Source organism: Patiria miniata, unplaced genomic scaffold, assembly GCF_015706575.1.
Source record: "Patiria miniata isolate m_02_andy unplaced genomic scaffold, ASM1570657v1 HiC_scaffold_30, whole genome shotgun sequence".
Classification (NCBI taxonomy): domain Eukaryota; kingdom Metazoa; phylum Echinodermata; class Asteroidea; order Valvatida; family Asterinidae; genus Patiria; species Patiria miniata.
In genome coordinates, this window is record NW_024037070.1 from 967,874 (window position 1) to 994,184 (window position 26,311).

Consider the following 26,311-nt stretch of genomic DNA (forward strand, 5'->3'; position numbering starts at 1 on the left):
TTCATTTATATAAATTCATGAAAAAAACCATATCGGATTCGGAAAAACCATATGTTCTGTTCTTAAACAGAAAAAGCTCTAGTTTCTTTTCCTTTCCAGTCATTTTCCCCCATAGCATTTGTACATTTTGTTTTGTTTTGTCCAAGGCACTCTGGGCACTAAAATCAATACAACTGCCTTTAAACCCAACACACACTTACACCAGCATCTGAATATGAGTGCCAAACATTGACACCATCATGACGTCATCACGAGTCACGTGACGTCACATTTGTGCATATTTTGAAGGCCTATATCTCCAGAGAGCCCACAGGTCCGATTGGGTTTAAAGTTTGTATACACCTGTATTATAGATAAAAAGTTAAGTGATCTCACGATGACGTCATCATGGGTCACGTGACGTCACATTAAAAATAAATAGATTTAATATTTGAAAATCAATATAAATTCAACCGTGAGAGACCTGAACATGACTTCGGCAGCAATTGATAGAATAATCCAGGGTCCTTCCGGTTGAAACTGGAATTGCCTTGTAATTTAAACTTGGTAAAAATGTGAACTTGCTTTCAACAGTGTATGCTCTGGCTAAGATGTTCTTTACCCAAAAAAAGTAACCGTTACGCCCAAAAAAATTAAGTCGGTCTCTGGTCAGCGCGCGCGTCGATTTTAATCATGCGCGTCGATCTTTTTTTTTTTCCAAAATGTTCCGCGGTAGCTCCAACAGCGCCCTCCATTTCCACACCTCCTCATTTTTTTTTACCAAAGAGCACCAAGGAATGGGAAATTGCACCAAGGCAAATGATCGAAAAAAGCACCAAGGCAAATTATGGAGGACACCAATGTACATGAGAACACCAAAAAAGCAAAATAGTACCCCACCTTGTCTGTACAATCCAAGCTTGAAGAAAAAAAAAAAAAAGGCCAAAAAAAAAAAAAAAAAAGCCGAGTGGCCGCGTAAATTCCGGAACTTTGGTCTGACCAGAGACCGAATATTTTTTTTTTTGGCCTTAGTTAGTAACGGTAAATGGTAGAGCGCCCTCTAGCGGCAACTTGAAAAATGTTTAAAATAAATAATCAGTTGATGAGTATGGCGGGGTTAAAAAGTTGGTAGGTACCTAAACTGGGATGTGTTATAGTTGAAAATTGATGCAACATCATGTCAGTTCGTGACATGTGAGGTGATCATTCAAATCACATGATATGCCACCATTTATTATAAACAGAACTACACATCCTTCCTGGAAACTTATACTTGAAAACCTCCTCATGAAGATATTTGTGTTTTTTTTTGTTTTGGTTTGCTTCTTATTCTGGGGAGGGGCCTAACTGAAATATGTGAGTGTAAAACTATATATGCATATTTCAACACTTAATGTGGACAATTCCAAGACACACTGATGTCTAAACTGGGGGGGGGGTTAGGTCCCCCTGAAATTTATTTCTTTGTGCATACATATTTCTTGGAACCTCTTGAATGATTTCAGCTGTTTTGTTTTGTTTATGCTTTTGTATTTTTTGTCTGCTGCTGGCTTCTAAAACCTCAAAAATAAATTCAAAGATTCTGGCTTTCATGCTTTGTGGCTCATGAAATGTTATCAACTACCTCCTATTTTGCTAATTTAATCACCAAATGAAAAGCAGAAAAAGAGCTTTCCAAAAATTTATACTGTTATTAGTGGACCAGCTATTGTGGAATTTTACACTTTGGACAGCTTTGTTTGCTAAATGCAGGTGACCATGTTAGCTCAATCAGTCATAGGATGAAGAAAATGTTGGTAGAAGGCCGTTGATTTTGACCCTCAAGGTCATTTTTTAGGTCAAAAGTTAAATAAGGTCAAAACACGCATTTTCTTTTTGATTTTGCAAGAATTTGGACGTCAATTATTGTATGCAATACCTGTTTTTACTGTAGGAGTATTCTTGAGTTAGTAGCATGTATACTTATATTGGATTCCATCACGTTGATAAGAAATATTTAGATACCTTGTTGGAATCAAAAATATTGCAGCGACCTTGCTTTCGATGTCATCGCGACATCTTCATTCAGCGTAGTGAGTTAAATCACTCAAGTCATGTGACCACCTTTTGGGCAATCAGAAACCAGCAGGTCATCGTAGATGGCTGGCAGGTCGTATCCGGTGTCTCTGTTAAGGGATGGCTTTTGTGTCCTGATTTCGATTGCTTCACTTATTTTTCTTTTCCATAACTGGTCCTCCCTGGTGATGACTTGGACATTTTCCAAGCTGATGGAGTGTTGGTTATCTTTGATCAACCACCAACCACTGTTACAGGGGCTATATTTAGCTTCAGGTTGGAATGTTCTTTGAACCTGGTGCCCAACGATCTGCTCGTCTCGCCCACATGTTTGTGGGCAATCAGGGCATTGCATCTTTAGATAACATTGCATTTGTTTTGATGAGGGGTCTTATCTTTGGGGTGAACCAAAAATGATTTGATGGTGTTGATCGGTAATGGTATGTTCTGACGCCATGGTCTCGGAAAATGTTGGTGAGTTTTTCTGAAAGCCCTTTGATGTAGGGTAAGGGGATGCTGATGTCTCTTCGGTCTTTGAAGTTGGTGTTTTGGGTTCCTTGGGTTTCGGATCTCGTGCATCTAGTCCTTGTAACCATTAGCTTTGAGGGCGCATTTGACACGTTTGCGTTCTTGGTTCCTATCCTTGTCTGTAGTCACAATCTTGTCTACCCTGTTCAGCAACGTCCTCACTACTGATCGTTTGTGTTCCAGGTGGTGGTTGGAATCAAAGATTAGATATTGGTCGGTGTGGATAGGTTTCCGATATATGGTGACCTTTGTGCTGCCTTCGTCGTTAACATGGACGCAGGTATCTAAGAAAGGGAGTTTGCTGTCCTGTTCAGGTTCATTGGTAAACTTGATGTTGGGGTCAAGGTTGTTAATGTGCGTCGTGAGCTCCTCAATGTTGTGTTCATGTATTAAGACAAACGTAGCGTCCACGTACCTGAGCCATAGTAACGATGGGTGTGGAGCTGTGGATAAAGCCTTAGCCTTGAAAGTTTCCATGTACGGGGTTCGCCACAATGGGTGAGACTGGTGAACCCATGGCTGCTCCATGTTTTTGTTTGTAGATTTGATCCTTATACACAAAATAGGTGGTGTTTAGGCAGAATGTAAGCAGTTCCAGTATTTGGTCTATGGTGGGAGGTGCACATTCCTCCAGTGTGTCATCCAGTAGCAGTTTTGTTTGGACTGCTTGGATAGCGTTGGGTACAGGTGCAGGCATGTCGTAGGGGATGAGTTTTTGTCCAGGTGGTACTTCAAAATTGCCGATTTTGCTCACAAACTCCCCACTGTTCTTGATAAGGTGAGGGGTATTACCAACTAATGGTCTGAGAACTTCTGCTGGAACTTTAGCTGCCTAGTAGGATACGCTGCCTATGCTGGGAAAAAAATAAGGCGTAGTGAAGCATTCAGGTGTACGAATTTTCGGTGTCCCGTATATTTGTGGAGCCTCTTCTAACGTAGTGTAGATCCTGTGTTTTGTCTCCATGGGTATAGGGTTGTGATTCTGCCACTTCCTTATTTTATTTACAAGTTCACGTTTGTATTTGGGAGTCGGGTCTTTCTTGAGTTTCTCATTTTGTTTTCATAGTCTACAGTGTTGAGGATTACTGTAGCTCAGCCCAGTCTGCCGGTAGAATGGTGATTTTGTCAATTTTTTTTTTCAGATTAAGAAGAGCCTGATATTCACCTTTTTGAATGCTGGAGATTGGAGGTTTAGTCTTCCGAATACATTTGATGACTTCTCCACAAAGACTTTGTGCTTTTGCGGGTAGAAGTGTGGGACACGCCGCTTCCATGTTGACAATCAAATCCTGTGTCGGGATTTCTTTCGGAGTGACAGAGTAATTTAAGCCTTTTTTCCAGTACAGTTTTCTCATCGGGAGTTATAACTTTGTCGGATTTGTTGATCACCCATCTGTTTTTGTCGATGTTGTTGCCTGTGTTGTCACATTTTATCCTTTTTCGCCATGACGAGTTTGTTGAATTTGTCCCATTGTCTCCATTTCACAGCCTCAAACTCAGTACTGCGAATGCGTAGGTGTTGTTGTATGGCCTGTTTCTGTTCTCCGTCGGTAATGGCGTGAAATAATTTGGATTCAGTTTTGCTGAGATCGTTTTGTAATTTAGCTATGGTGAAAGTACCGTTTCTGATGCGTATATTGATGAGTTTCTTCTCAGCTTTGTGTATGATTATGTTGGCTTGTTTATGTTGACGTTTAACTTTAACTTTATGCTCCTAGTCTGGGGGTAGTATCAGCTCGAGCACATCTGATGTTGAAAATACGGTGAGTTGTAATTAACAAGTTACCATCACAAATGTCACCATAACATTTCACCATACAATATTTCAGCCCCATGTGACTTTACACTGTGAACAGGTAGATATAAAAGCATACATGTCGCATTAATATAAAATGACACTTGGCGCTTCAGTCATGTTGGTCATTACTCGTCGGAATTACTGGTAATTCTGGAAAATATAAAGTGTCTTAGGCCAACCCTCGCCATAAAATAATCTCTTGGGGCCAAGTAGACCATAAGTGTGGTTGAGAACTGTGTGGTTGCTTGGCAAATTATCAATAGAGGAGATGTCAGCGAAGCCTTCACAATCAACTATGGAATAAAGCAGGGATGCCTACTTGCTCCAACGGTGTTCACACCCTACCTCGCTGCTGTTCTGGAGACTATGGACCACAGTTTAGACAAAGGTGTGTTCATCAGGACTCATTCTGATGGCAACATTTTCAAACTGTCAAGACTCAAGGCTTCAACTGAGACAAGAGAGCTATGTGTCAGAGAGCTTCTGTACACGGATGACTCTGCCCTGGTTGCTACAGATGCTGATGAGATCCAAGAAATTGTAGATTGCTTCTCATTTGCTGCCACTCTGTTTGGATTAAAGATAAATGTTTCCAAAACATAACTTCTGTACCAGCCCCCTCCTATGTGCAGTCTCAGTGAATCCCAACCACCAGACATATGGTGTTGCTCTGAAAAGCTCTGAGTCATTGCTCTGCTTGCCGAAAGCCCTCTTCTATGGGGAGCTGAGTGAAGGAAAGAGAAAGCAGGGTGGACAGAAACTGCCATACAAAAATGTGATCAAACGATATACGATTTCGATGTTGACTGTTGGGCAGCCAACGGACAGCCAAAGAAAACTGGGAGAGAGATGCTCTGGACCGAAGTAATTGGCACTTCATTGTCAAGAAATCAATTCCAGCAGTTGAAGAAAAGCAGCAGAAAGAGTATTTCAAAGCCAACAAATGCAAACATACCATGTCAGAGCAGACAACACACAGATGCAACTATTTTGGTCGGCAATGTTGATCCAACGCGGGCCTTGTGTCCCACAAACGTGCCTGCCAAAGATAAACTCGTCAACAGTCAACATCAAAATCGATGGACAGCCGAATGTAATCAAGTCCTTGTGCAATTCACCTCCTCTTTTTTCTTTCCGCCAGCGTCATTGAGGAACTAGTAATGGTGGTTGGCCATGTTTGTAGCTAGAAGCCTCAGGTAGGAACACTGCATGTGCATGGTGTTAGCAAGATTGTCGTCGGCAAATGCTTCCTTTGGTCCTACTAACATGACTGAGAAGCCCTGCTAAGGCACGGCACTATTCACCTTGCTTAAGGAAGAGCCTAGAAATGTGGGCTAACCTAAGCATGTCCCGCATAGGGACAGGTATCCCTTTCAGTGGTCAAATTTTCAAGATTGTACTTTTCACATCAATGAATGTGCAAACACTTCTTGAATTTATTATGTTTGTCCGATTTGGTTGAAGAATGAATGTGTCATCCTCAAGCGACAACTTCACTGACTTGTCCACATCTTCAGAATGGCTGGTAACTACCTTCCCGGTATTGTCCTCTTCAGTGAATTACCCGAAGGAGCTCCTCTGCTTGGTGGCCTGAAGAAGTGCAACAGAGATCATTTCAACCTAAAACCTGATGGCATAGAGCTTAGCCAGCTGGAAGGCCTTGCAGCTGACCACCTTTCTCTGGCGTACTATCTGTCACAATGGTCTCCATCATTTTGAAACAGAACGAACATAAAGAGACAGCGGAGGGAAAATCCTCCTGCATCAATCTGACTTGTTGGCTGTGATGTGGATCAAGAATTGATCTCCAGAATCACAGCCAGCAAGATGCCGACAACAGCAGAGGACACCATCAACGTTCTTAAGGGCCACCATAAGCATCATGGCAGAATATGCTGAGTGACCAATCAACTGCCGACTTACAAATTTGTCTCATAGCTGCTGATGAAGAAAAGCTTGAGCATGGGTCAGGTTTAGCACTGGTTGATGCCTCTGCTGATATCTTGCATTGCTTTTTGATTGATCTGCTTAGCTTGCATTCAGAACTGAAGATAAAGTAGCAGGCTTTATGCAATGTTATTATGGGTGCATACAAGTCTTCCTCCAACTGCATCTCAAGTCTGTATACATGTAACACATCTGCATAGCTAGTATCCTCCAAGTTTTCTTTGTTGGTGACCAATAGTCAGAGCTCTGGTCTTTCCATGTGATGAAGCTATGTGGTGTTTACTAACAATGTGACAGAAGAAGCCGGCCGACATAAAAATGTCTTTCAGTTGCCTGATGCGATTCTTATCTATACACAGACTCCATGGTTATGAAAAAACCACCTGAAGTTCAACCCAGAGACAAACCAATTGGGCCCTTCACTCTTAAATCACTAGTGTTAACTACTTGAATCAACTAATTTTTTCCTCATTCAGGTTTTCCATGGACGGATCAAAATCAAATATTTTGGGAGGGGGTAACAACAAGGCCAGGGTTTAAATCTGTATTGTACATGTCTTCACATCACATTGAAGACATGTACAATACAGATCACAGTGGATATGTGTATATGAGTAAAAAAAAAAATCAAGTGATAACCACTTTCGAAACTACTGTGTATGTAATCTATCAATAATCCCTTCATTACATGTGTCCATTTATACAAATAACTGTCTCTCTACCTATAAAACAGCAGTGTCATGGATACTTTCAATGGGACAGTGGCTCTCTAAACGACAGAATGTTTGATATATAGGCAACATACCCATTAACAAATCCATAACAAGACGGTCTATATAGTATATTGGTAATACCAGTATTTACTGAATACAAATGTACAAATTGTTTAAGTTAAACAATGCCAGGTTAGTGCATTACATGCGTAGAATTCTGAAAAACAATCATATAGAAAGCTGCATCAAAACTTTTAAAAATCTATATTAAATCACATGATGAAGTCATAATGACATCATCTTAATTTTCGTATAAAACATGTCTATATCAAAAACAAAGTAAGTATTAACTTAATCTGACATTTAGTTCTCTTGATATAGGACTTTGAAAAATGCACCTTTATGATGATGTCACAGGGCCTGTGATGACGTCATTATGACGGCAGTTGTCAATGCACATATCTGCAATGTGGTCTTCATCTGTGTCAAGTTTAGAGTCCATCTGAGCACAGACAGAGTCTAATTATGTGTAGGGCTGAAACGATACACCTGGGTCACGATACGATACGTATCAAGATACATGCCAAACGATACGATACGTATCACAATACATATTAAAACAACAATTTGCAAAATCACTGAAAATTGAAGTTCCCTAACCAACAGTAACACACAATGCAATAAATAAAAACAACAACACTGTGGGTAAAATGAGCGAAATATTGTTACTGCTCTCTAATAATATGTACAAACCTGCCAAACCAGGCCTAAAAATAATAATAGAAAATTATTTTTAAAGCAAATTTTCACCATTTTTATTCATACCCACAAGTCACTGGAACCGGGGCCGTGCAAGGAATGAACCACCACATCCAATTTCAATTCATGACGGGCACGTAATGACTTGACAGAATTGTCTCATGACGGACGGACAAGTACCACTAAAAATCCCTCACTAATTTGTTTATTCACTTTTATTCGAGTGTTTCGAAAAACATGAAGTAAAATTGTTGAGCAGTGTTGTAATGATTGATCTGTGCATGTACGTTCGTGACACGAACTACACGTTACGAAGCCATTATTCAATAAAGGGCAGTTCAAGATGTCAGCCCCCACATGACAAGTCTCTCACAACATATTGGTGAGTCCGTTCTGTTTAGATTCATTGTAAAAGAACCCCACAATATAACATGGTGGCAGCGTAATGGAGAGATTTAACCTCTAAATCACTGCCAATGACATTGCTGTCTTGAAGAAAACTGCTGTGTTGTTGAGTGCTGTTGGATCAACAGTTTATAAGACAGTGAAAAGCTTGTCAGAGCCGACTCCAGTCACAGATAAATCCTTCAAAGAACTGTGTGATACCGGTATGTTAGTCGCACATTATGGACCAAAGCGTCTCGTCATTGCTGAATGCTTTTGCTTCTACAAGCGGGACCAGAAGCTGGGTGAAACAGTTGCCCAGTACTCTGTTGAACTTCAGACACTTGCAAGTCCCTGCAAGTTCGGATCATTCGTCGACGAGGCCCTACGTGATAGACTGGTGTGCGGTATACGCAGTGAGTACATCCAAAAACCTTTGTTGGAGAAAGACGGGCTCACGTTCCAGAAAGCCATTGAAGTGGCGAAAACACTTGAAACTGCCACGAAAGGCCTGAAAGACATCAAAAACACCAGCGAAAGTGCTAGGGTGCAGGCACTTAGAATGAGGCCAGTTAAACCAAGACGTGGACAACCAGCTTGACGCAACACAGCACGCCCAGTAAAGCCACAACCGTCCGCAGTAACCTGTAACAACTGCGGATACGCAGCCACTCATCAGACCTGCCCAGCCAGAGGGCAGCAGTGCAAGAACTGCAACAAAATCGGACACTTCGCAAAGGTCTGCAGGTCCAAACGCAAGCACACGAGGGCTATTCAGATAGACACTGCAGACTCAGACGACCCCTCCCCTGAGGACGACAGTGAATTTTTCGTCGGTGCCATTCACCACGATCAGCCCCTCATCGATGATGTATGGAGACAAGCCGTCTTTGTACATGGCCAGACGGTGTCTTTCCTGTTAGACACGGGCTCCGACTTGAACATCTTGCCGATGGTGATCTTCCGATCGCTCAATTTCCCAGACAAATCTCTGCAGCCGTCCCCAACGCGTCTCAGTGGCTTCTTCGGCGGCAAAGCTGTGCCACTAGGCCAGACCCAATTGATGTGCCAGATGAAAGGCAAGACACTGCCATTGAGGTGCCTCATCCTAGAAAAAGGGGAACCAGTCCTTGGAAAGCAAGCCTGTGAAGGATTGGGACTGTTGAAGCGCGTCTGCACACTTATCAGTCATGACAGTGTGTTTGAGGGTCCGGCTATATGCACAGCCATCCGGTGACCATCAAGATTGCAGAGGATGCCACACCCTACTCTGTCAATTCCCCCCATCAGATTCCCCTTCCACTCATGCCTCAACTCAAGAAAGAGCTGGAAAAGCTTGAAGTGCAGGGAATCATCCAGCACATCAAGGTGCCAACCGACTGGTGCTCACCCATCGTATTAGCACCAAAGAAGAACGGCAACATTCGACTGTGTGTCGACCTACGTCAGCTCAACAAAGCCGTCGCCAGAGAACGTTTCATCATACCCACAGTTGAGGAAGTTCTAGGTCGGGTTTCTGGTGCACAGATTTTCTCACTGCTGGACAACAAACATGGCTTTTGGCAGGTCCCACTCAGAGAAGAGAGTCAAAAGCTGACGACCTTCATCACTCCGTACGGGCGTTTTTGTTTCCGACGCCTACCGCTTGGCATAACATCTGCTCCGGAGATGTACCAACGCATCATGAGTGATCTCCTTGCAGGCATAACAGGTGTGGTCGTCTACATGGACGATGTGTTAATCACGGGGCACACTAAAGAGGAACACGACGAACGACTACAGCAAGTCCTGCAAATCATGCAGAATGCCGGACTTAAGCTCAACAAGAAAAAGTGCAAGATCGCGCAGACACGCGTCGACTTCCTTGGAATGAAACTGAACAAAGATGGCATCCACCCAGACCCCGCGAAGGTAACAGCAATCATACAGATTGCCCCGCCGACTACAAAAGAGGAAGTGAAGCACCTCATGGGAATGGTTAACTGGCTCGCACGATTCATTCCTAGCGCATGATCAGTGGCCGCCCCAATCAATGACCTCATGAAGGGTAACGTCAACTGGACTTGGGGTCCATCTCAACAGTCAGCATTCTGTCACATCAAGAAACTCCTGACTTCGGCACCCACCCTTGCATTCTACGATCCGTCCTGACCAACCATGATCAGTGCCGATGCGAGCAGTAATGGATTAGGAGGCTGTATCCTGCAGCAACACGATGAGCAGTGGAAACCTGTAGCCTACTGTTCCAGAAGTCTCACCAGCACCTAAAGACGGTATGCACAAATAGAGAAGGAACTACTGGTGACAGTGTGGTCCTGCGAGCGATTCTATGTATACCTACGTGGCCTACATGTCACAGTCCAGACAGACCACAAGCCACTGGTCCCCCTGATAAACAACAAAGATCTCTGTGATGTCCCTCTCAGGTGCCAGCATCTTCTCATGCGGTTCATGAAATACAACTGCTGTCTACACACCTGGGAAATACCTCATTGTTGCTGACACATTGTCACGAGCCCCCTTGAAATCATCAGCAGACAAAACTGACAATCTTGAAGAGGAGGTGGAGGTTCACATCAACATGGTCACCAAGCACTGGCCTGTATCATCCGGCAAACTTACGGAGATCGCACGAGAAACAACCCTTGATGACAACCTCATCATTGTGACAGCGTATGTCAGCAATGGATGGCCCAAGTGTGCCAAAGACATTGAATCTGCAAGAGTTCGAGGCTACTTGGAGGAGCAGGACAAAATCAGCTTGATTGATGGAGTCCTCACCCATGGCAATCGCATCATCATTCCAGAGAAGATGAGGCCCGAGATGCTCCAGAAAATCCATGAGGGCGACTAAGGCATCAGTAAGAGCAGACTTCGAGCTGGCCAAGCAGTCTGGTGGCCAGGTATTGGCACAGATATCGCTGAATACATCAAGAAGTGCCAGCACTGCCAGACAAAGCAGCCAACCCAACGAGCAGAACCACTGATTTCCACACCCCCCCCCTACCAGAGAGGCCATGGCAACACATAGCCTGTGACTTGGCGGATGTGAAGGGAAAGCAGTTCATCATCCTAGTGGATTACTACTCCAAATGGATTGAAGTCCACCACCTGCACAAGACCACTTCCGTATCTGTCATCAATTACATGAAAGTTACATTTGCCCGCTTTGGTATCCCAGAGGTGGTTATGACAGATAATGGTCCGCAGTTCCAAGATGACTTCAAGCAGTTCGCCAAGGAGTATGACTTTCAACATGTCACATCCAGCCCCTACTACCCACAAGTGAATGGCCAGGCAGAAAAGGCCGCTCACATTGCCAAGATGATTCTACAACAATCAGATCCAGCTCAAGCTCTGATGCCCTACCGTTCCACTCCGATACCAGCTCTGGGTGTTACTCCAGCTCGACTTCTGATGGGGAGAGAGATGCGCACTACACTGCCAATACTTCCACACAATCTTCGTCCAAAGATTGCCAGCCATTAGCAGTTGAAGAAGGCAGACGAATCGAGTAAAGCCAAGAGCGTACTCTACTTCAATCGGAGACACGGTGCAAAACAACTGGATGAGCTGAGACCAGGTGATGACATCAGGGTCCGCACTAAATCTGGATGGAGTTGGATAGGCAATGTTATCCGGAAGGCTGGTCCACCCCGTTCCTATGTCGTCAACATCAAAGAGGCAGTGTACCGCAGAGATCGGCTTCAGCTCATGCTTGTTCCTAAGCCTGATCCAGAACCCGTCTATGATGTCCAAACGTCACTGACCCACAACCACCACAACCCACACTAACCGGTAGACCTCAGCGCACAGAACATCCACCAGCTTGGCATCAGAACTATGTCATGAACTAGAGAACACTGAACTCTCTCAACTGTTCCCATTCCTCACTTATCACCACCAAAAGTACTCAACTGCATCTCAAACAATTTCACATTGCATTGGATAATTTTGGAAAAAGTAATTTCATTCATGGACTCTTAGAATCTGCATTTTTGGCATTGAACTCTAAATTTAGTCTGGAGAACACATCCCAAAGAACCTTGAACTTAATTGGTTACAAAACACACTACACTACTTTAACACGTTTAAGAAAATGGCATTCACTTTCAAGTTTGTTTCTTTATGCATGTTTTAACAGTTTATTCCTTTTTCAGAAAAGGGGGAGATGTTGTAATGATTGATCTGTGCATGTACGTTCGTGACACGAACTACACGTTACGAAGCCATTATTCAATAAAGGGCAGTTCAAGATGTCAGCCCCCACATGACAAGTCTCTGACAACATATTGGTGAGTCCGTTCCGTTTAGATTCATTGTAAAAGAACCCCACAATATAACAAGCAGAATTGTTGTAAATTGATAATGGGAATAATTACGTACTTTTCCCTGTTTCAGACCGGCTTGGGGCCTGGTCGCCGATAATGTCCCTCGCCTTTAGCTTCAGTTTGGGCCATTAGTGTCATTTCCCAAAGCCCGCCTTGAACGGACTTGTTTAAAATGGGCCAAGCAGTGCCGTCGCCAGGCCCAAGCATCAGGGGGCCATACTGGGGGGGGGGGGGGGAAACTATCATTAACAAGTCAGGTGTGTTTACAAACACAAATGCCCCGTAACCGTGACTATTCCCATGACATGACACCACTCTTTTAACATCAACTTACATGTACCTGGGTCACATCGAACGTTCATTGACATCATTATTGTTTTCTGTAGGTTATATATGAATTGATCCCTATTATCTCAGAATAAATATAATGTAGTTGTTTCTTTTTTGTTTGTTTGTTTTTTGTTGGGAAGTCATTGTATGTGATTTAAAAGAGTGAATGTGAAGAGATCCTGTACAAAAAAAAGCTGAATTAAAAAAAAAACCACAGCTGTACATAAAACGAAATAAAAGATCACATTTCAATTAACGAGATTTCTAATGTTCTAGCCACTGTGACCTTGACCTTTGACTCCCAAATGTACTAGGCTTATTAGGATTACCAAGAGCAATCCAAAAACCGAATTTGAAGTTCACATGTAAAGTATTTCTCAACTTATTGCACTGACAAGATTTCTATTGTTTTAGCCACTGTGACTTTGACCCTTGACCCCCAAACCAAGAACAATCTACAAACCAAATTTGAATTCATATGTTTAAGTACAGTGAAATGTTGATAAGTCAAAACCCCTCAAGGGAACAGGTTCAAAATTTGACTTAAGCAGAGTTTTGAGTTAAGCAGTGTTGAATATCATTGTTATACTACTGAAGGGAATGGATTCTTTGTTTAACTTAACAGTTGTTTGAGTTACCAGAGTTTAAGTTATCGAGATTTCACTGTATTTCTCAAGTTATCGAGTTGACAAGATTTCTAGTTTTTGCCACTGTGAACTTGACCCTTGACCTTTCAGCCCCAAATGCAATAGGCTTCTTAGGATTATCAAGAACAATCCACAAACCAAATTTGATGTTCATATGTTAAGTATTTCTCAAGTTATTGTGCTGTCAAGATTTTTCTGGACACACACCCACCAAGACACGTTTGTTTATGGTGTAAATCAAGGATTTTCTTTTGTTCCTCTTCCTTTTTCCTTTATTTGTACTAACTTTTTCGCAACAGCTCTTATTGGTTTTGTACACGCACTACCTCGATTTGGTTCCTGTCCTCAATTCACCGATGATGCTGCACAAACAAACGCCCACAGACACACAAGTGTGTATTTGCCTGCAATCGGGGACCCCCTATTGTCCCTCTTTTGTTTGTACTCCTTTGGGAATTGGGAACCCTTTTGTCCTCTATTGTTCAATGTCCCCTATTGAATGCAGAAACAAACTCACCTACCCACCCACCCACCCACGGAAGGACAAGGCGGAAACAGTATGCACCTTCAGCTTCGCCGTGGGGCATAAAAATACAAAATATACATGTATGGCTTTTGCTAGTGGGAGGGGGGGGGGGATTGCTCACCAAGGGGGGCCTAGCCCCATCAGGCCCCCTTAGGACGGGCCTGGGGCCAAGCACACATGTATTCCCTTACACATGTAATTAAAAACCAACTCTAGCCAGATCCTAGTCAGTTGGTCTAGATATGATGGTGTGGTTTACATATACATTCATATAAAGAGATTATTTTAGATTTGATCATTCATAACCTCACTTACTCTTTGTATATCTTCCAAATCCCTGGGCATGAAGTCATCCTCACCAAGCCCTGTTTTGCCCTTCTCTGCTTGTTGCTGCTGTCCCAGTAGTGGATCTCTCTCCCTCTGCAGAAATTTGTTCTTGCAGTCCTCCTTTTTTGCCTTTCGTTGTGCCTCTTGCATTAAGGTAGTCAAACCAGCAATAGCATCTTCCAGTTCTTCTTTCAGGTTGTCATTCAGGTCCACTTTTGCTACAAAAAGAAATTAGATAACATCCATAGTGATGACTTGACAAATAATGGGAAAGGTGAATGGGGATAAGTCCAGTTTCAGTGATGTCCCTTAAAAGTCCCTAGAAGTTCAACAATAAAAAGATTATCAGCACCCAGCTAATGAACAGACGTAAACACAAACAACCTAACAAACTGGTCAGACAGTTTGTCAGGTTGAGGAATAGAACTTGTTAGAATTCAACTGAAAACAAATAGAATTTATTCTATAGCTATGGAACTACTGAATATTGATGATACATACAAAATTGTTAACAGCTTTAAAAGTTACTCTGTAAACATTGGAAACAGGATAGCCTGTAACCTTCCATTCTGATATCCTTCTGACTGTTCTTTTCATTCCTTTCCTGGAGATAGGTGTTCTCATTCTTTATTCTTGAATCCTGTTACGCAAGCAGAATTTTGAACGTGAGTAGAGCCCCAGGGTGATATGGTTAAGTTAAATTACTTTAAGCCACGAATTCCCTAGCCAGATCACTTGCTCTACTCTTTAACCCTTCTGCTATTTAAACAAACCCAAACAATCCAAAGTCAACCAACTTCCCCTGCCATGCCTTTTATACTAGTTATGAAAATTTATTTTTATTAAACTAGTTCTAACAATTTTGTCACAAATGGTCAATAATATTTAAGCGACATCCTAAATATGTTCACTATTAAAGGGACCATTCAAAATTTTGATGTTCTTAAATTTCAAATTTTTAGAATTTGTTTTGACCCTCCCACCCACCCACCCCGATTTCAATCTTAAAATTTTCCATTCAATAAAAAACATAACAAATGTCCAGTTCACTATGGCAGAGTTCTGCTACAGTCCGTATACAGTACATTACCAACAACACGGCCCACTGGCATTCCCGGGGAATCCACCTGGAAACATGTGGAAACATTCCAGGAAAGAAATGAAAAGAACAGTCAGAATGGACCTTAACGGTCCATTCTTAACGGTGATAACATGGAGCTATAAAAAGGAGCTAAGTATCAGCTTGCTCTACAAAAAACCCACTATTGTCTTGGCGTAAAGAGGTGTAATGACTCCGATTATTCATGGAGTTTATTTAGAAATTTCATTCGTTTTGGATGGAAAAAAATTGAACTTTCAACTTGCGCTTTCCAGGCGTTGGTGCTGCCTTAATATTGAAACACATATTGCATTTATTATAAGTAGTCTTAAATACAAGTAGGTTTATTTCGTTGTCGCGATTGGTAACCGATGCTCGAGGCATGTATTAAGACAAATGAACCTGGTATTCCGCCCATTTGCATTGCCCACTGACTTTACATATGCTTTAAGTCCATACTTTACTGGTCCCCATGCATATAGTGCTCCGATAGACGTACATGTATACACAATACACGGTAAGTTGTACATGTGTTGTACGGTACTACAGGATGCATGTACCGGGCAAAGGGTTAAAAGCAGACAAATCGGAACGCAGGGAGTTGATTTGGCAAGCTAAAAGAGCTTTTATTTTCTTTTTTCTATCTTTTTCATTGAAAAAGTAAACTTCGATTTTCGATTTTCAACAAATTTACTTGACCCACCCACCCACAGTTTCGAAGAAAAATAAATCAAAATTTAAAAACATCAAAAATTTTGAATGGCTCCCAAAATTTGTAACTGGATGTGAATTTGGTTGTGGCGTCATGATTTGTTGTTTACAAGACACAATTTGTTTTCCCGATTTTTTGTTTTGAGCAACAATATTCATAACTGATTAAAAAAATATCATGAGGTCCAAAATCAAGTTCACAAGATTAGTTTTGCACAACCAGTCGTAAATTTTGCCATGACTACTCTTTAAATTTTCCAACTTGTGTTTTTTTGTGATATCGTGAATTTTTGTACGCATCGTGATTTTTTCAAGTTTTTGTTTTCAAAACAAAAATCACCATGTCAAAATACAGTTTACGGTTAGTTGTGAAAAAAATCTCAATATCTCAACTATTTCACGATTAGTTTCGGAAAAGAATTACATTGTCTTGAAAAAAATCATGACTTGTTAAAAAGTTAACAACAATCAAATATGTTACAACTGGTTACGTTCTTTCATGGGCTATCATATGTTGGTGAGACAACCTAAAATAATGAAAAATTTAAAACATTTGTGCATGCATACTGGAACCTAAAAATTATGAGGAACAAAAAAACACAAGTTGGAAAATTTAAAGAGTAGTCATGGCAAAATGTGATGCAAATGTACAGAAACAGGTCAACTCATACGCATGCCGACTCATCTCCTGACAACTTGTATATCTATGAACAAGAAGTTGCCGACCCCATAAAATGTTATTGTCATTTAGTGGGCCAGTTAAATATGTTTCTGGATTTCCAAAAGAAAACATATTACCCGTTTGTTCCCAGAGTGCAAACTTCACTGACTAAACAACCAATGTCAGACGAATTAATGGAGATTTTCTTCTTCTTTCGTTTGAGGCAGCAAAAAGTCAAGCTTTTCCGTCCAGTTGTCTAAACCATGTTCTTGTTTGTTTGCCGACAATGGCAGGGTCCACCATGTCAGCAGGGGCCAAGTGCACTGGGTACATAAGAGGGAGTGGCTGACCCCTTACAAAGTTCACATCACAGTGTATTAAAACACTCATCAATATCCGTAACAATATCAACTGGTGACAATAACCATAACAATAATGATACATGTCAAATCATGTATGTATTTGGAGATGGCTGTCTTAATAATAATACCGGAGTTTCCTATAGCGCACGTATCTACCAACAATTAGGTACTCAAGGCGCTTGGAAATTCATCTATTATTAAAGACGGGTAAACAAAGTTTATGAGAAATATGAGACCCATTATGTAGCACCTTATAAGGGTATACAAGGTGCTGCGGCACTTATTGCAGGTACTGCCAGAAACACCGGGGCAAACCCCTTCTCTTAGCGATAAGTGTTACTGGTTTTTTTTTTAATGTGCATTGCACAACACACCGGACATACGGCTTTACGTCCCATCTGAAGGATGAAGCAATAATGGTAAAGTGCCTTGCTCAACAGCAACGGTCAGGATTTGAAACCAATGTACCATGGCACACGAGTCAAACACCGTAACCATTGGACCACAGCACCCACTTCTTGGAATCCTGTTAAAAATGCCACTTTTAATACAACCTGCAGGAGAAGGCAGGAGCTGGGGTGGTGGTGGCAAATTGATCCAGCTTGCTCAAAATGCTGTGACAGAATGACCCATACATGTGCATGCATTGCTCCACTGTTGCATATCATTTGGGCTTCAATCCTTCATTAAAACTCTTGGCTGTGATTGGTCAAAACTATTCGCTGTGATTGGTCCTATCTATGAATAATCTATGCTAGAACCTGCTCAAGATCCCAACTTTTGCCATTACCCCAAGTTGTTAAGTGTCTTAATTGCCAAAGAGGGGAGGGGGGCAGATTGAGTGTATAAACAGAGCAAATATGCCAACAATTATGAAAGCCGTCTCATAATTAACTACACAGGACAGTGTAGATTGTAAAATGATTAAGAGCAAAATGAGAAAACAAAATTATGTCGTCTTTATACGAGGTCGGGCCTAAAGAAATCCAGTTAATTATATGGATGAACATATTTGTCATGTCACCTGACTATGATTGTTACGGCACAGTACTTGTTCACATGATCTTCATCAGAATCTATACCAAATCAAATATGCTCAGGATGTCATACCACTACATACCTTGCGCTACCTGTTCCTTGACTTGATTGACATTTTCCATCTCCTCAGATAGCAGGGCCACAATCTCTTCCAGTTCTCGTTGAAGATCCTGATATTTATCACCTGCATCAGTCAGCTCTTGTTCCTTGCTTGAAATCTCGGTTGCAGCCTCTGCCTATATCAATTGAAAAAAAATGTTTTGTAGTTGTGCCCTTATTTGGGGGGGGGGGGGGGGGAGATGAGTAGGCCTATCATTGCTTTTCCACTTGAAAGCGGAAAAGCATTGTTTTTGTTCTGATTTTTTTTCTTCCCTTTTTCTTTTTGTTCTAACCCAAATCCCATAGACTTTGTACATGTTTTATTGACCACGGCACTTTGGACCTAAAACAAACTCGTATTCTAATGAAACTTGACATATGTAAAGACCCTATAGTGAGTTTGTGTCCCGAAGAGTGACGTCATGATTGCGTCGTCATTTTTTATCATTTTTGAAGTTTTGGACCTTTAAGCCATATCTCACGAACGCAATATGCTACATTCAAAATTCTTTTTGTATTATGTTTGTTAGATGACAGGTATATTCACAAAATTGTGAAAATTGTGTGACGTCACTATGTCATCAAAAATGTGATTTTTTAAAACACATATAAGGGAATGTCCAATCGTCATGAAACTTGGTGGGTGGGTAGATAATAGTAGTAGTACACAAAATCTGAAATGACGTCACGATGACGTCATTGGTAGATTTTTTACGATTTTTAGAATATTTACAATTTTATTCTGCTTACAAAATTTAGCACTTCTATTCATCCGTTTGGCTTCAAACATGCTAAATTGAAAATTCTTTTTGTATAAGGTTTGTTATGTTATTTTATGTTTGTTTGTTAATAGGTATCTGCACAATTTGTTTTAAAAAATGTGTGACGTCATGATGACGTCATAAAAAATGCGATTTTTAAAAAAACACTTATAAGGGTAAAATAAAGTCCGATTGTCTTGAAACTTGGTGGGTAGGTAGATGGTGTTAATAGTATTTAATTTATCTACTTTTTTACATTTTCTTCTTCTAATACAAAAATTGGACAAAGCATTTTTAAAAAAGTATTTCTTTACACGTATTATTTTTATAAATGCGGAAAAGCCTGTGTCCTGTTCATCGAACAGGCATAGCTCTAGTTGTATTTGAATCAGTCCAATGTGAACAAAGTAACAATGCTTTGGCTTTGAAAATACAAAACAGGTGGCTTGTTTCTATGATTATTTACAATGAACATTTTATGTGAAATCTGACTCTTCATATGGTCTCAAAAAGATCCAGGCAAGACCCTAGCTTTGTTTGTGGCAGGTGTCATCTGCGTGGTTTTGGAGGTCTCAGATTGATTTTCATTTGTTTTGTTTGTGTACATGTAGCAGTTCAGAATAACAATGTTTTTCCTCCAGGGTTACGCTGCACCATATTGGTGAAACGAAGGCATTGTTTCCCTCTTAGTTGTGTCAGGATGTCTGTTCCAGAGTTGTAACGAGTCACTGATTTTTGTGACTGGACTGGAGTCATTTTAAAGAAATGACTAAGTCGAATCGAGTCATTAGGTCAAGAAGGGCGAGTCAAGTCGCAGTGTGTAGTCAAGTCTGTCGAGTTAAGTCAAATATTGAGCAGGAGTCAATTCGAATCACGAATATTTGAACTCTATATAACAAATAATGACAAGAGAGAAAGTCATTTGTTATCACTAACAGTTAACAAGAAGTAAAACTTCGGTCTTATAGGCTATCTGGTTTGGCTCCGGGTCTAGAATTGTTTTCCTTTGATAAAAGGATATGTTGCATAACCACAGCTAAAATAAATGCAAATCTATGAATTTAAAGGACAGCTGTAAATAGACAAAGGACCGGACAACAGACGATTACACTAAACTCAAACCAAGTCTTATACCATCTATAATACAAAAGAAAAGTGGGGAAAAATAAGAATTATGAAAAACTGGCAGCACCGCTGACAGTCATGACCAAAAAATCATGAAATCCAGGATTTTTAACAATTTTTTTTTTTTTTTAGATTTTAGGAGCCAGCAGCAAACAAACAAAAAATTAACAAAAAAAAAAACAACTGGAATAATTCAATAAGTCCTATGAAGCATGTATGCACAAAGAAATAAATTTGTAGGGGGCCTAAACCCTCAAAATAAAAACACACATCAAATACGTGTCTTGGATTTGTCAAAATTGTGTATAAAACTATATCAGTTACGCCCAGGCCCCTATAGCCACTCTAAAAAAAATACTCAAAAAAGGATAATAAATAAAGAAAATATAGGGCAACTCGTTCAGGGGAAAACTTGACACAATCATCTCCAGACAGACTTTTTCTTCATCGTTTTCGTCCGATAAATTCCCCTGAATAACCGAACTATTCATTATTCCGCCAAACACATCAGCTACAAGCATCCAAAGGGATGCGCTAGTCGGCATCCTTAGGCGATGGAGTGAGTGCTTTCTTGCAGGTTATGGCAGAAAGTCAATGCAAGGCATTTGATGTGATGTCCCTAGGGTAGCCTCTGTCAATGAAAAATGTTGCCATCTTAGAAGCTTGTTGCCTGAAATCTTTGTCATCGCTCCAAATGTGTCGAAGTCTGAGAAACTGTGAGTAAGAAAAAGAATCCTTACAAGACTGTGGATAGGAGTCATATTGCAGATAGCTGTGGGAGTCAGTCGGCTTGTAGAACATGGAGGTTGCAAACTGTTCCCCATCAATCCGAAGTTGAATGTCGAGGAAGGAGAGTGTGGTCTCTGATACCTCTGAGGTGAATTGCAGGGCAGGATAATATTTGCCAACAAATTCAATGAAGTGGTTTCAGTTCCTCCCTTGTGAATGATGTTGCACCAACTATGTGTACCTTCTGTAGAGCAGAGGCAATGGGCCAGTGTTGAATAGCTTCCACATACCCGACGAAAAGGCAGGCATAACTTGGCCCCATGCGCCTACCCATAGCGACTCCACTTTGCTGAACATCCATGGTGAAAAGGAGCTTGTTAGGGGCCATTCAGAATTTTCAATGTTTTAAAATTTCGACTTTTTTTCCAAATTATTTTGACCCACCCACCCACCCCTAATTTCGATTAATAACAAACTGAACATGTACATGTACATGCACTCGCATGTACAGTGTGTACATATACTTGAACATGTACACACTGTACATGTACATGTGTACCCATGTACATGTGTGTTTAGTTCAGTGACGGCGTGAAGTTGTCGGTCTTCCTCTTTTGCAGTGGTGGCCTTCAGTTTTCTTGTGTTTTACCAGCTGATATGCTGTTTGGAAAGGCAGGTTGCAGTCTTGGAAGCCACAAAGATGACCGTGGTTTTGTCATTTTCTGGATTAGCCCCATAAATGTGGCCAATTTACTGGACTGCCTCCGTAAATAAAGATTACACTGCCACCATGTACAAAAACATGTCGAACTTTGTCAAATTTTGATTTTCACATTTAGGCTTAGTTTGTAGTTTATTTTTGCTTTAGAAGCATACTCACCCTCTTTATAGGCTAATCAGAAAGTGCTGCCTTTTTCAGGTGTCTATTTTTTGTGAAATTTCCAGATTCGTTTGCACACATTTGCGTATCAAAATTTCAACATGAAATTTTACGAAAAATAGACATCTGAAAAAGGCAGCACTTTCTAATTAGCCTATAAAGGTGAGTATGCTTCTAAAGCAAAAATGAACTACAAACTAAGCCTAAATGTGATAATCAAAATTTGACAAATTTCGACATGTTTTTGTATATGGTGGCAGTGTGGCCTTTATTTACCGGGGCAGTCCAGTAAATTGGCCACATTTATTGGGCTATTTCTGGATGAGGTGGATGATATGTGACATACGAGGTTGTGCCTGACACGTGAGGTAGCTGAGAAAAACATTCCCTCGTACCCCCTGCCCTGTTTGCAGGGCGGGGGTATGAGCGAAAGAAAAACATCAGGTTTGGGCAGTCATCACATCACAGGCTGCGGTCCTCGTAGTCTTGAAGTCCAGTGGTTGAATAGTCCAGTTTTTATAGCGATTGGTAATCGACACCCGCGGCGTGTTATAGAGCCGATCTAGTACACCTGGTACCCTGCTGCCTCTGCACGGCCTAACCGCTAGAAACGCCCGGCATCCAAGTCTACTGAAAAACCACCTCCCTCTCATGCCACAGTGGGTCTATATACACGTACATGACGTACATGTACAGTACATACATGTACAGGGGACCAAGTTGGAAAAGAAACACGCATCTCAATATAGGAACGCTTGCGCGTTGTTCAGGCAAGTCAAAAGATCTATCTTTCTTTGTTTTTTTAATCCTTTTTCCATGGAAAGTGAATTTCGATTTTCAATTATTTAGCTTGACCCACCCACCCACAATTTGGAAAAAAGATCGAAATTTTAAAACATTGAAAATTCTGAATGGCCCCTTAGCAGAGGGCCAAAATCTGAAATCTTCAAACAGCTAGAGAGCATCGGAGGTGTCTTTGACGTATGATGGTAATGATTGCACGATGGGAATCAAAACTGAGACAAGGTAGCAGGAAACAAGCTCAGTGGGACAATCGCGGGCTGCGACAATGGGTTGTCCAGGGTAATTAGCTTTGTGAATCTTCGGGAGGAGGTAAATATGGAGTACAGGGTGCAGAAACTATGAGGTTAGCAACGTTGGTAGGTAGTGCGCCCAGCTGAATGGACTCTTTCATGGCACGGGAAAGTTGTTCCTGGTGCTTAGCTGTTAGGTCGGTCAACGTCTTTGTATGACGACCTCTCAGAAAAATGACATTCAGCCTCCTGGATGTATAGATCACGTCACCAAACAACAATAGCTCCACCCTTGTCTGCTCTCTTTATGACGATAGAACTTCGTCTTTTTTTTACGGAGGGACTGCAAAGCTTTGCGTTTGTCAGCAGTGATGTTGGAGAGGGTAGATCTATTGAAGTCAAGTCGATTGACTTCGTACCTAAAACTGTCAATCACAAAGTCTAACATTCTGTTACGGCCAGATTAAGGACACCACTAAGATCTCTTGGGGCAGAGTTTGTCAAAGGAATCAACATGATCAGCTTGGTCAGCTTGACGACACGAATCAGCAGATTGAGACATGGATAAGTGAGGGGGCGGATTACAATATTCTCGTAGGAGTAAACGGTGAAAGAATTCTTTGGCATCTCTCTTAGTAGAAAATTCACCAACAAGTGGTAGGTAAGAAATGAAGACCACGTTTCTTAGTACGAAATTAGGACCACATTGAAGAACTCTGTGCTCCGCTTCAGAGAGAGGGAAGATCTGAGAGAATAGTAACGACCAATTTCATAGGCTGTTTTCGATGATTCGAGTCAAGGGTCAGCAGGGATTTGTGAGCTATTGGAGAAGTATCTTGAAGTGAACTCAGCTTGGAATGTTTCGACTGCTTCATGGTATTATATAGTTCAGCGTTGAGTTCGTGGATAATACCCCCGATATGATAGGCAGTACTCTGATCACCATGGTTATACAAATTAGCACGCAAATAACGTACCTCTTGGTCAAGCTGAGCGATTCTCTTGCGATTGGTTTGAAGTGTGCAATGGATAAGACGGACAATATACGGCGCATCTGACTAGAGTAACTATGACAATCCGGAATAATTTGGGACATGTGAAACTTCAGTTCAAAACCCTAAGGTATAAGTCCAAGTCGTAAGCAGGTACTGAGGAAGCTCAAGTGGCTGCAGAACTTGGTTTTGATGAACATAGCAGTAGTAAGGGCGAGAGAAGTATCGACAATAGGTTTAGGCAAAATACCAATGTGGAGATCGATGGTCCCAAAGGCAGCTATACACCCAGAGGACAATGACTTTGGAATGATTTTTGAATTTTCCAACAAGATATTAGTATCAACAGATTATTTCCTGAATTTTGCTCCCACAAAACCAGTTCTTCCTTGCTATTTTCTCAGCTAGAAAACCACTTCTTTTTTTAAAGAAAACACAAGTCTGAGGAAACTTAAATGCATGGTGGTGGCCAAAATCCATTCCATTTTTGTGGCGACAAGTATGATTACGCCCTTTCCTATTAAACACAATAGGACATCACTTGTCTTAACCCTTGGGTCTTTGTATGTGCCCAGTTTAAAGTCATTCTGATTGCATTTTATGTTAAATGACGTCATATTAGTAACAATATCCACCTACCCAACAATTTTCAAGACAATCGGACCTACCCTATAGGGGCCTATGCATTATGAAATATCACGTTTTTGATGACACCATCATGATGTCACACTCTTGTCACTTCTTTGTGCATAGACCTATGCTCTAACAAATCCATAACAAAAAGAATTTTCAACTTAGCATGTTGCGTTCGTTACATATATATATAATCACACAATGATGTCATGAGGACGTCACCATGACGTCATGATAATGTCACCTCATTTTTTCATCTATTACACATCCTGGTCAACCTACACACCAAGTCTCAACTCAATAGGGCTTATAGTTCTGTAGATGTAGGATCTTGAAATATGCACATGTTAGATGACGTCACGTGACCCATGATGACGTCATCATGACATCACTCTTCGGGACACAACTTTGTTGAATGAAAAGACGTGCACAAAGTCTATGGGATTTTGAGTGAACAAATAGAAGGGGGAAAAAAAATATCTGAACGAACAAAACAAAGGCTTTTCTACAACTGCAAGCAAAAGCCCATACAAAGGGGGGGGGGGGAACACACACAAAAAAGCAACAGCTAAAAAGAATTTAAAAAAAAACACCCAAAAACAAAAGAACACAAATATAAACAAAAACAATAGCTGTTTCACCAAAACTATTGTTATTCTACTAATGTACCACATCACAGCGCTGTGGCGCATCACAGCGCTGTGATGCATCGCAAGTTACGATGAGTTTCATGAAATCGGGTGACGCTGTGATAAAGTTTCTGTAGGGGTGCATGGTAATAAAGTAAAAGTAGTAAGAACCATGCAATGTGCTTTTGGCCAACCAAGAGACAAGCTCTGTGAGCGAGGTGTTACATATGGATTAAACCATTACAGTTTTCTTGGAGCCTATTTCTTATGAACACTGTAAGAAAACAATTGTGCGACTCACATATTGTGGGTGTTTTTGGTTAGGCAGCTGATGTTTCAGTCTCTCCATTTCTCTCTCTTTTATCTGTACAATGTATAGGCTTGCCTCCATTGCTTCTTCCAGCTCAGCAACACGCTGCTTGAGATTGTTCACTGCATGCAGACGCTCCCATAGACAACGCTTCAACTCCTGCTTCTCTGACTCAGAAAGCTTGAGGTGAAGGATGGTTAGAAAAGACTTCTTTAAAGGTCATTCGCATTTCCTGGAACTTTTGGTTCAAAGCCACAAAATTCCTCAAAATTGTAAGTAGGTAATATAACAACTAACCTTTTAAAGTTTTAGCTCAGTGCATAATTTCACGGGGAGTCTAGTGTTGTTGTCTTTACACCAATTTAATTTTTCACAATAATTTGGTCAGTTACTTTTGGGATTGCTGCAAAAGGTTTGCTCTTCCTTTAAGTCACTCAAACACTATGTAACATATTGCAACAGATGCAATGTGTGGTCACGCAGTGTTGTAGTAGAGTCCTTTTACGAGTACTAAGTACTGCCGATTACTTAGGTTGCCGAGTGTGAGTACGAGTACTTGTATATGAACAACATTTTTCGTGATTTTTGTCACAAACAAGTTACACTTGGGCACAAAAGTGCCACAAATTCTTCACAAGCTGACTGAAAACGGCCTTGCTCCAATTACCCAAGTTAATCGAACAACCATTTTGAGAAACCCTTCGATGACATTGTGCCCACATACGGCACATGGGCCATTGTACGTAATTGGCCCAGGCCCAGTCAGACCGATATACAGACCCACTCACGGCTAGCTGTTAATTGTGTTTGTCCGGACGTGCACAGAGGAGAGTCAGGAAACTTCGATTTCTCCACAAGCCAATCAACCATTTCAAACCGAAAGTATCAATAAAATAAGGCCATGGTAGGTCAAGCTATAATTTT

General features: G+C 41.2%; 1 protein-coding gene across 1 annotated transcript in view; it reads right to left on the reverse strand.

Moving 5' to 3' along the window:
- Positions 1 to 26,311, reverse strand: part of LOC119739374 (centriolin-like) — a 306,576-nt gene that overhangs the window by 183,168 nt on the left and 97,097 nt on the right. Inside the window, exons 10-12 of the mRNA XM_038214300.1 lie at positions 25,379 to 25,567; positions 18,278 to 18,431; positions 14,313 to 14,542 (exon numbers count right to left, since the gene is read on the reverse strand). Of these exons, the coding sequence (XP_038070228.1) occupies positions 14,313 to 14,542; positions 18,278 to 18,431; positions 25,379 to 25,567 (573 nt within the window). The remainder of the gene's footprint in view (positions 1 to 14,312; positions 14,543 to 18,277; positions 18,432 to 25,378; positions 25,568 to 26,311) is intronic.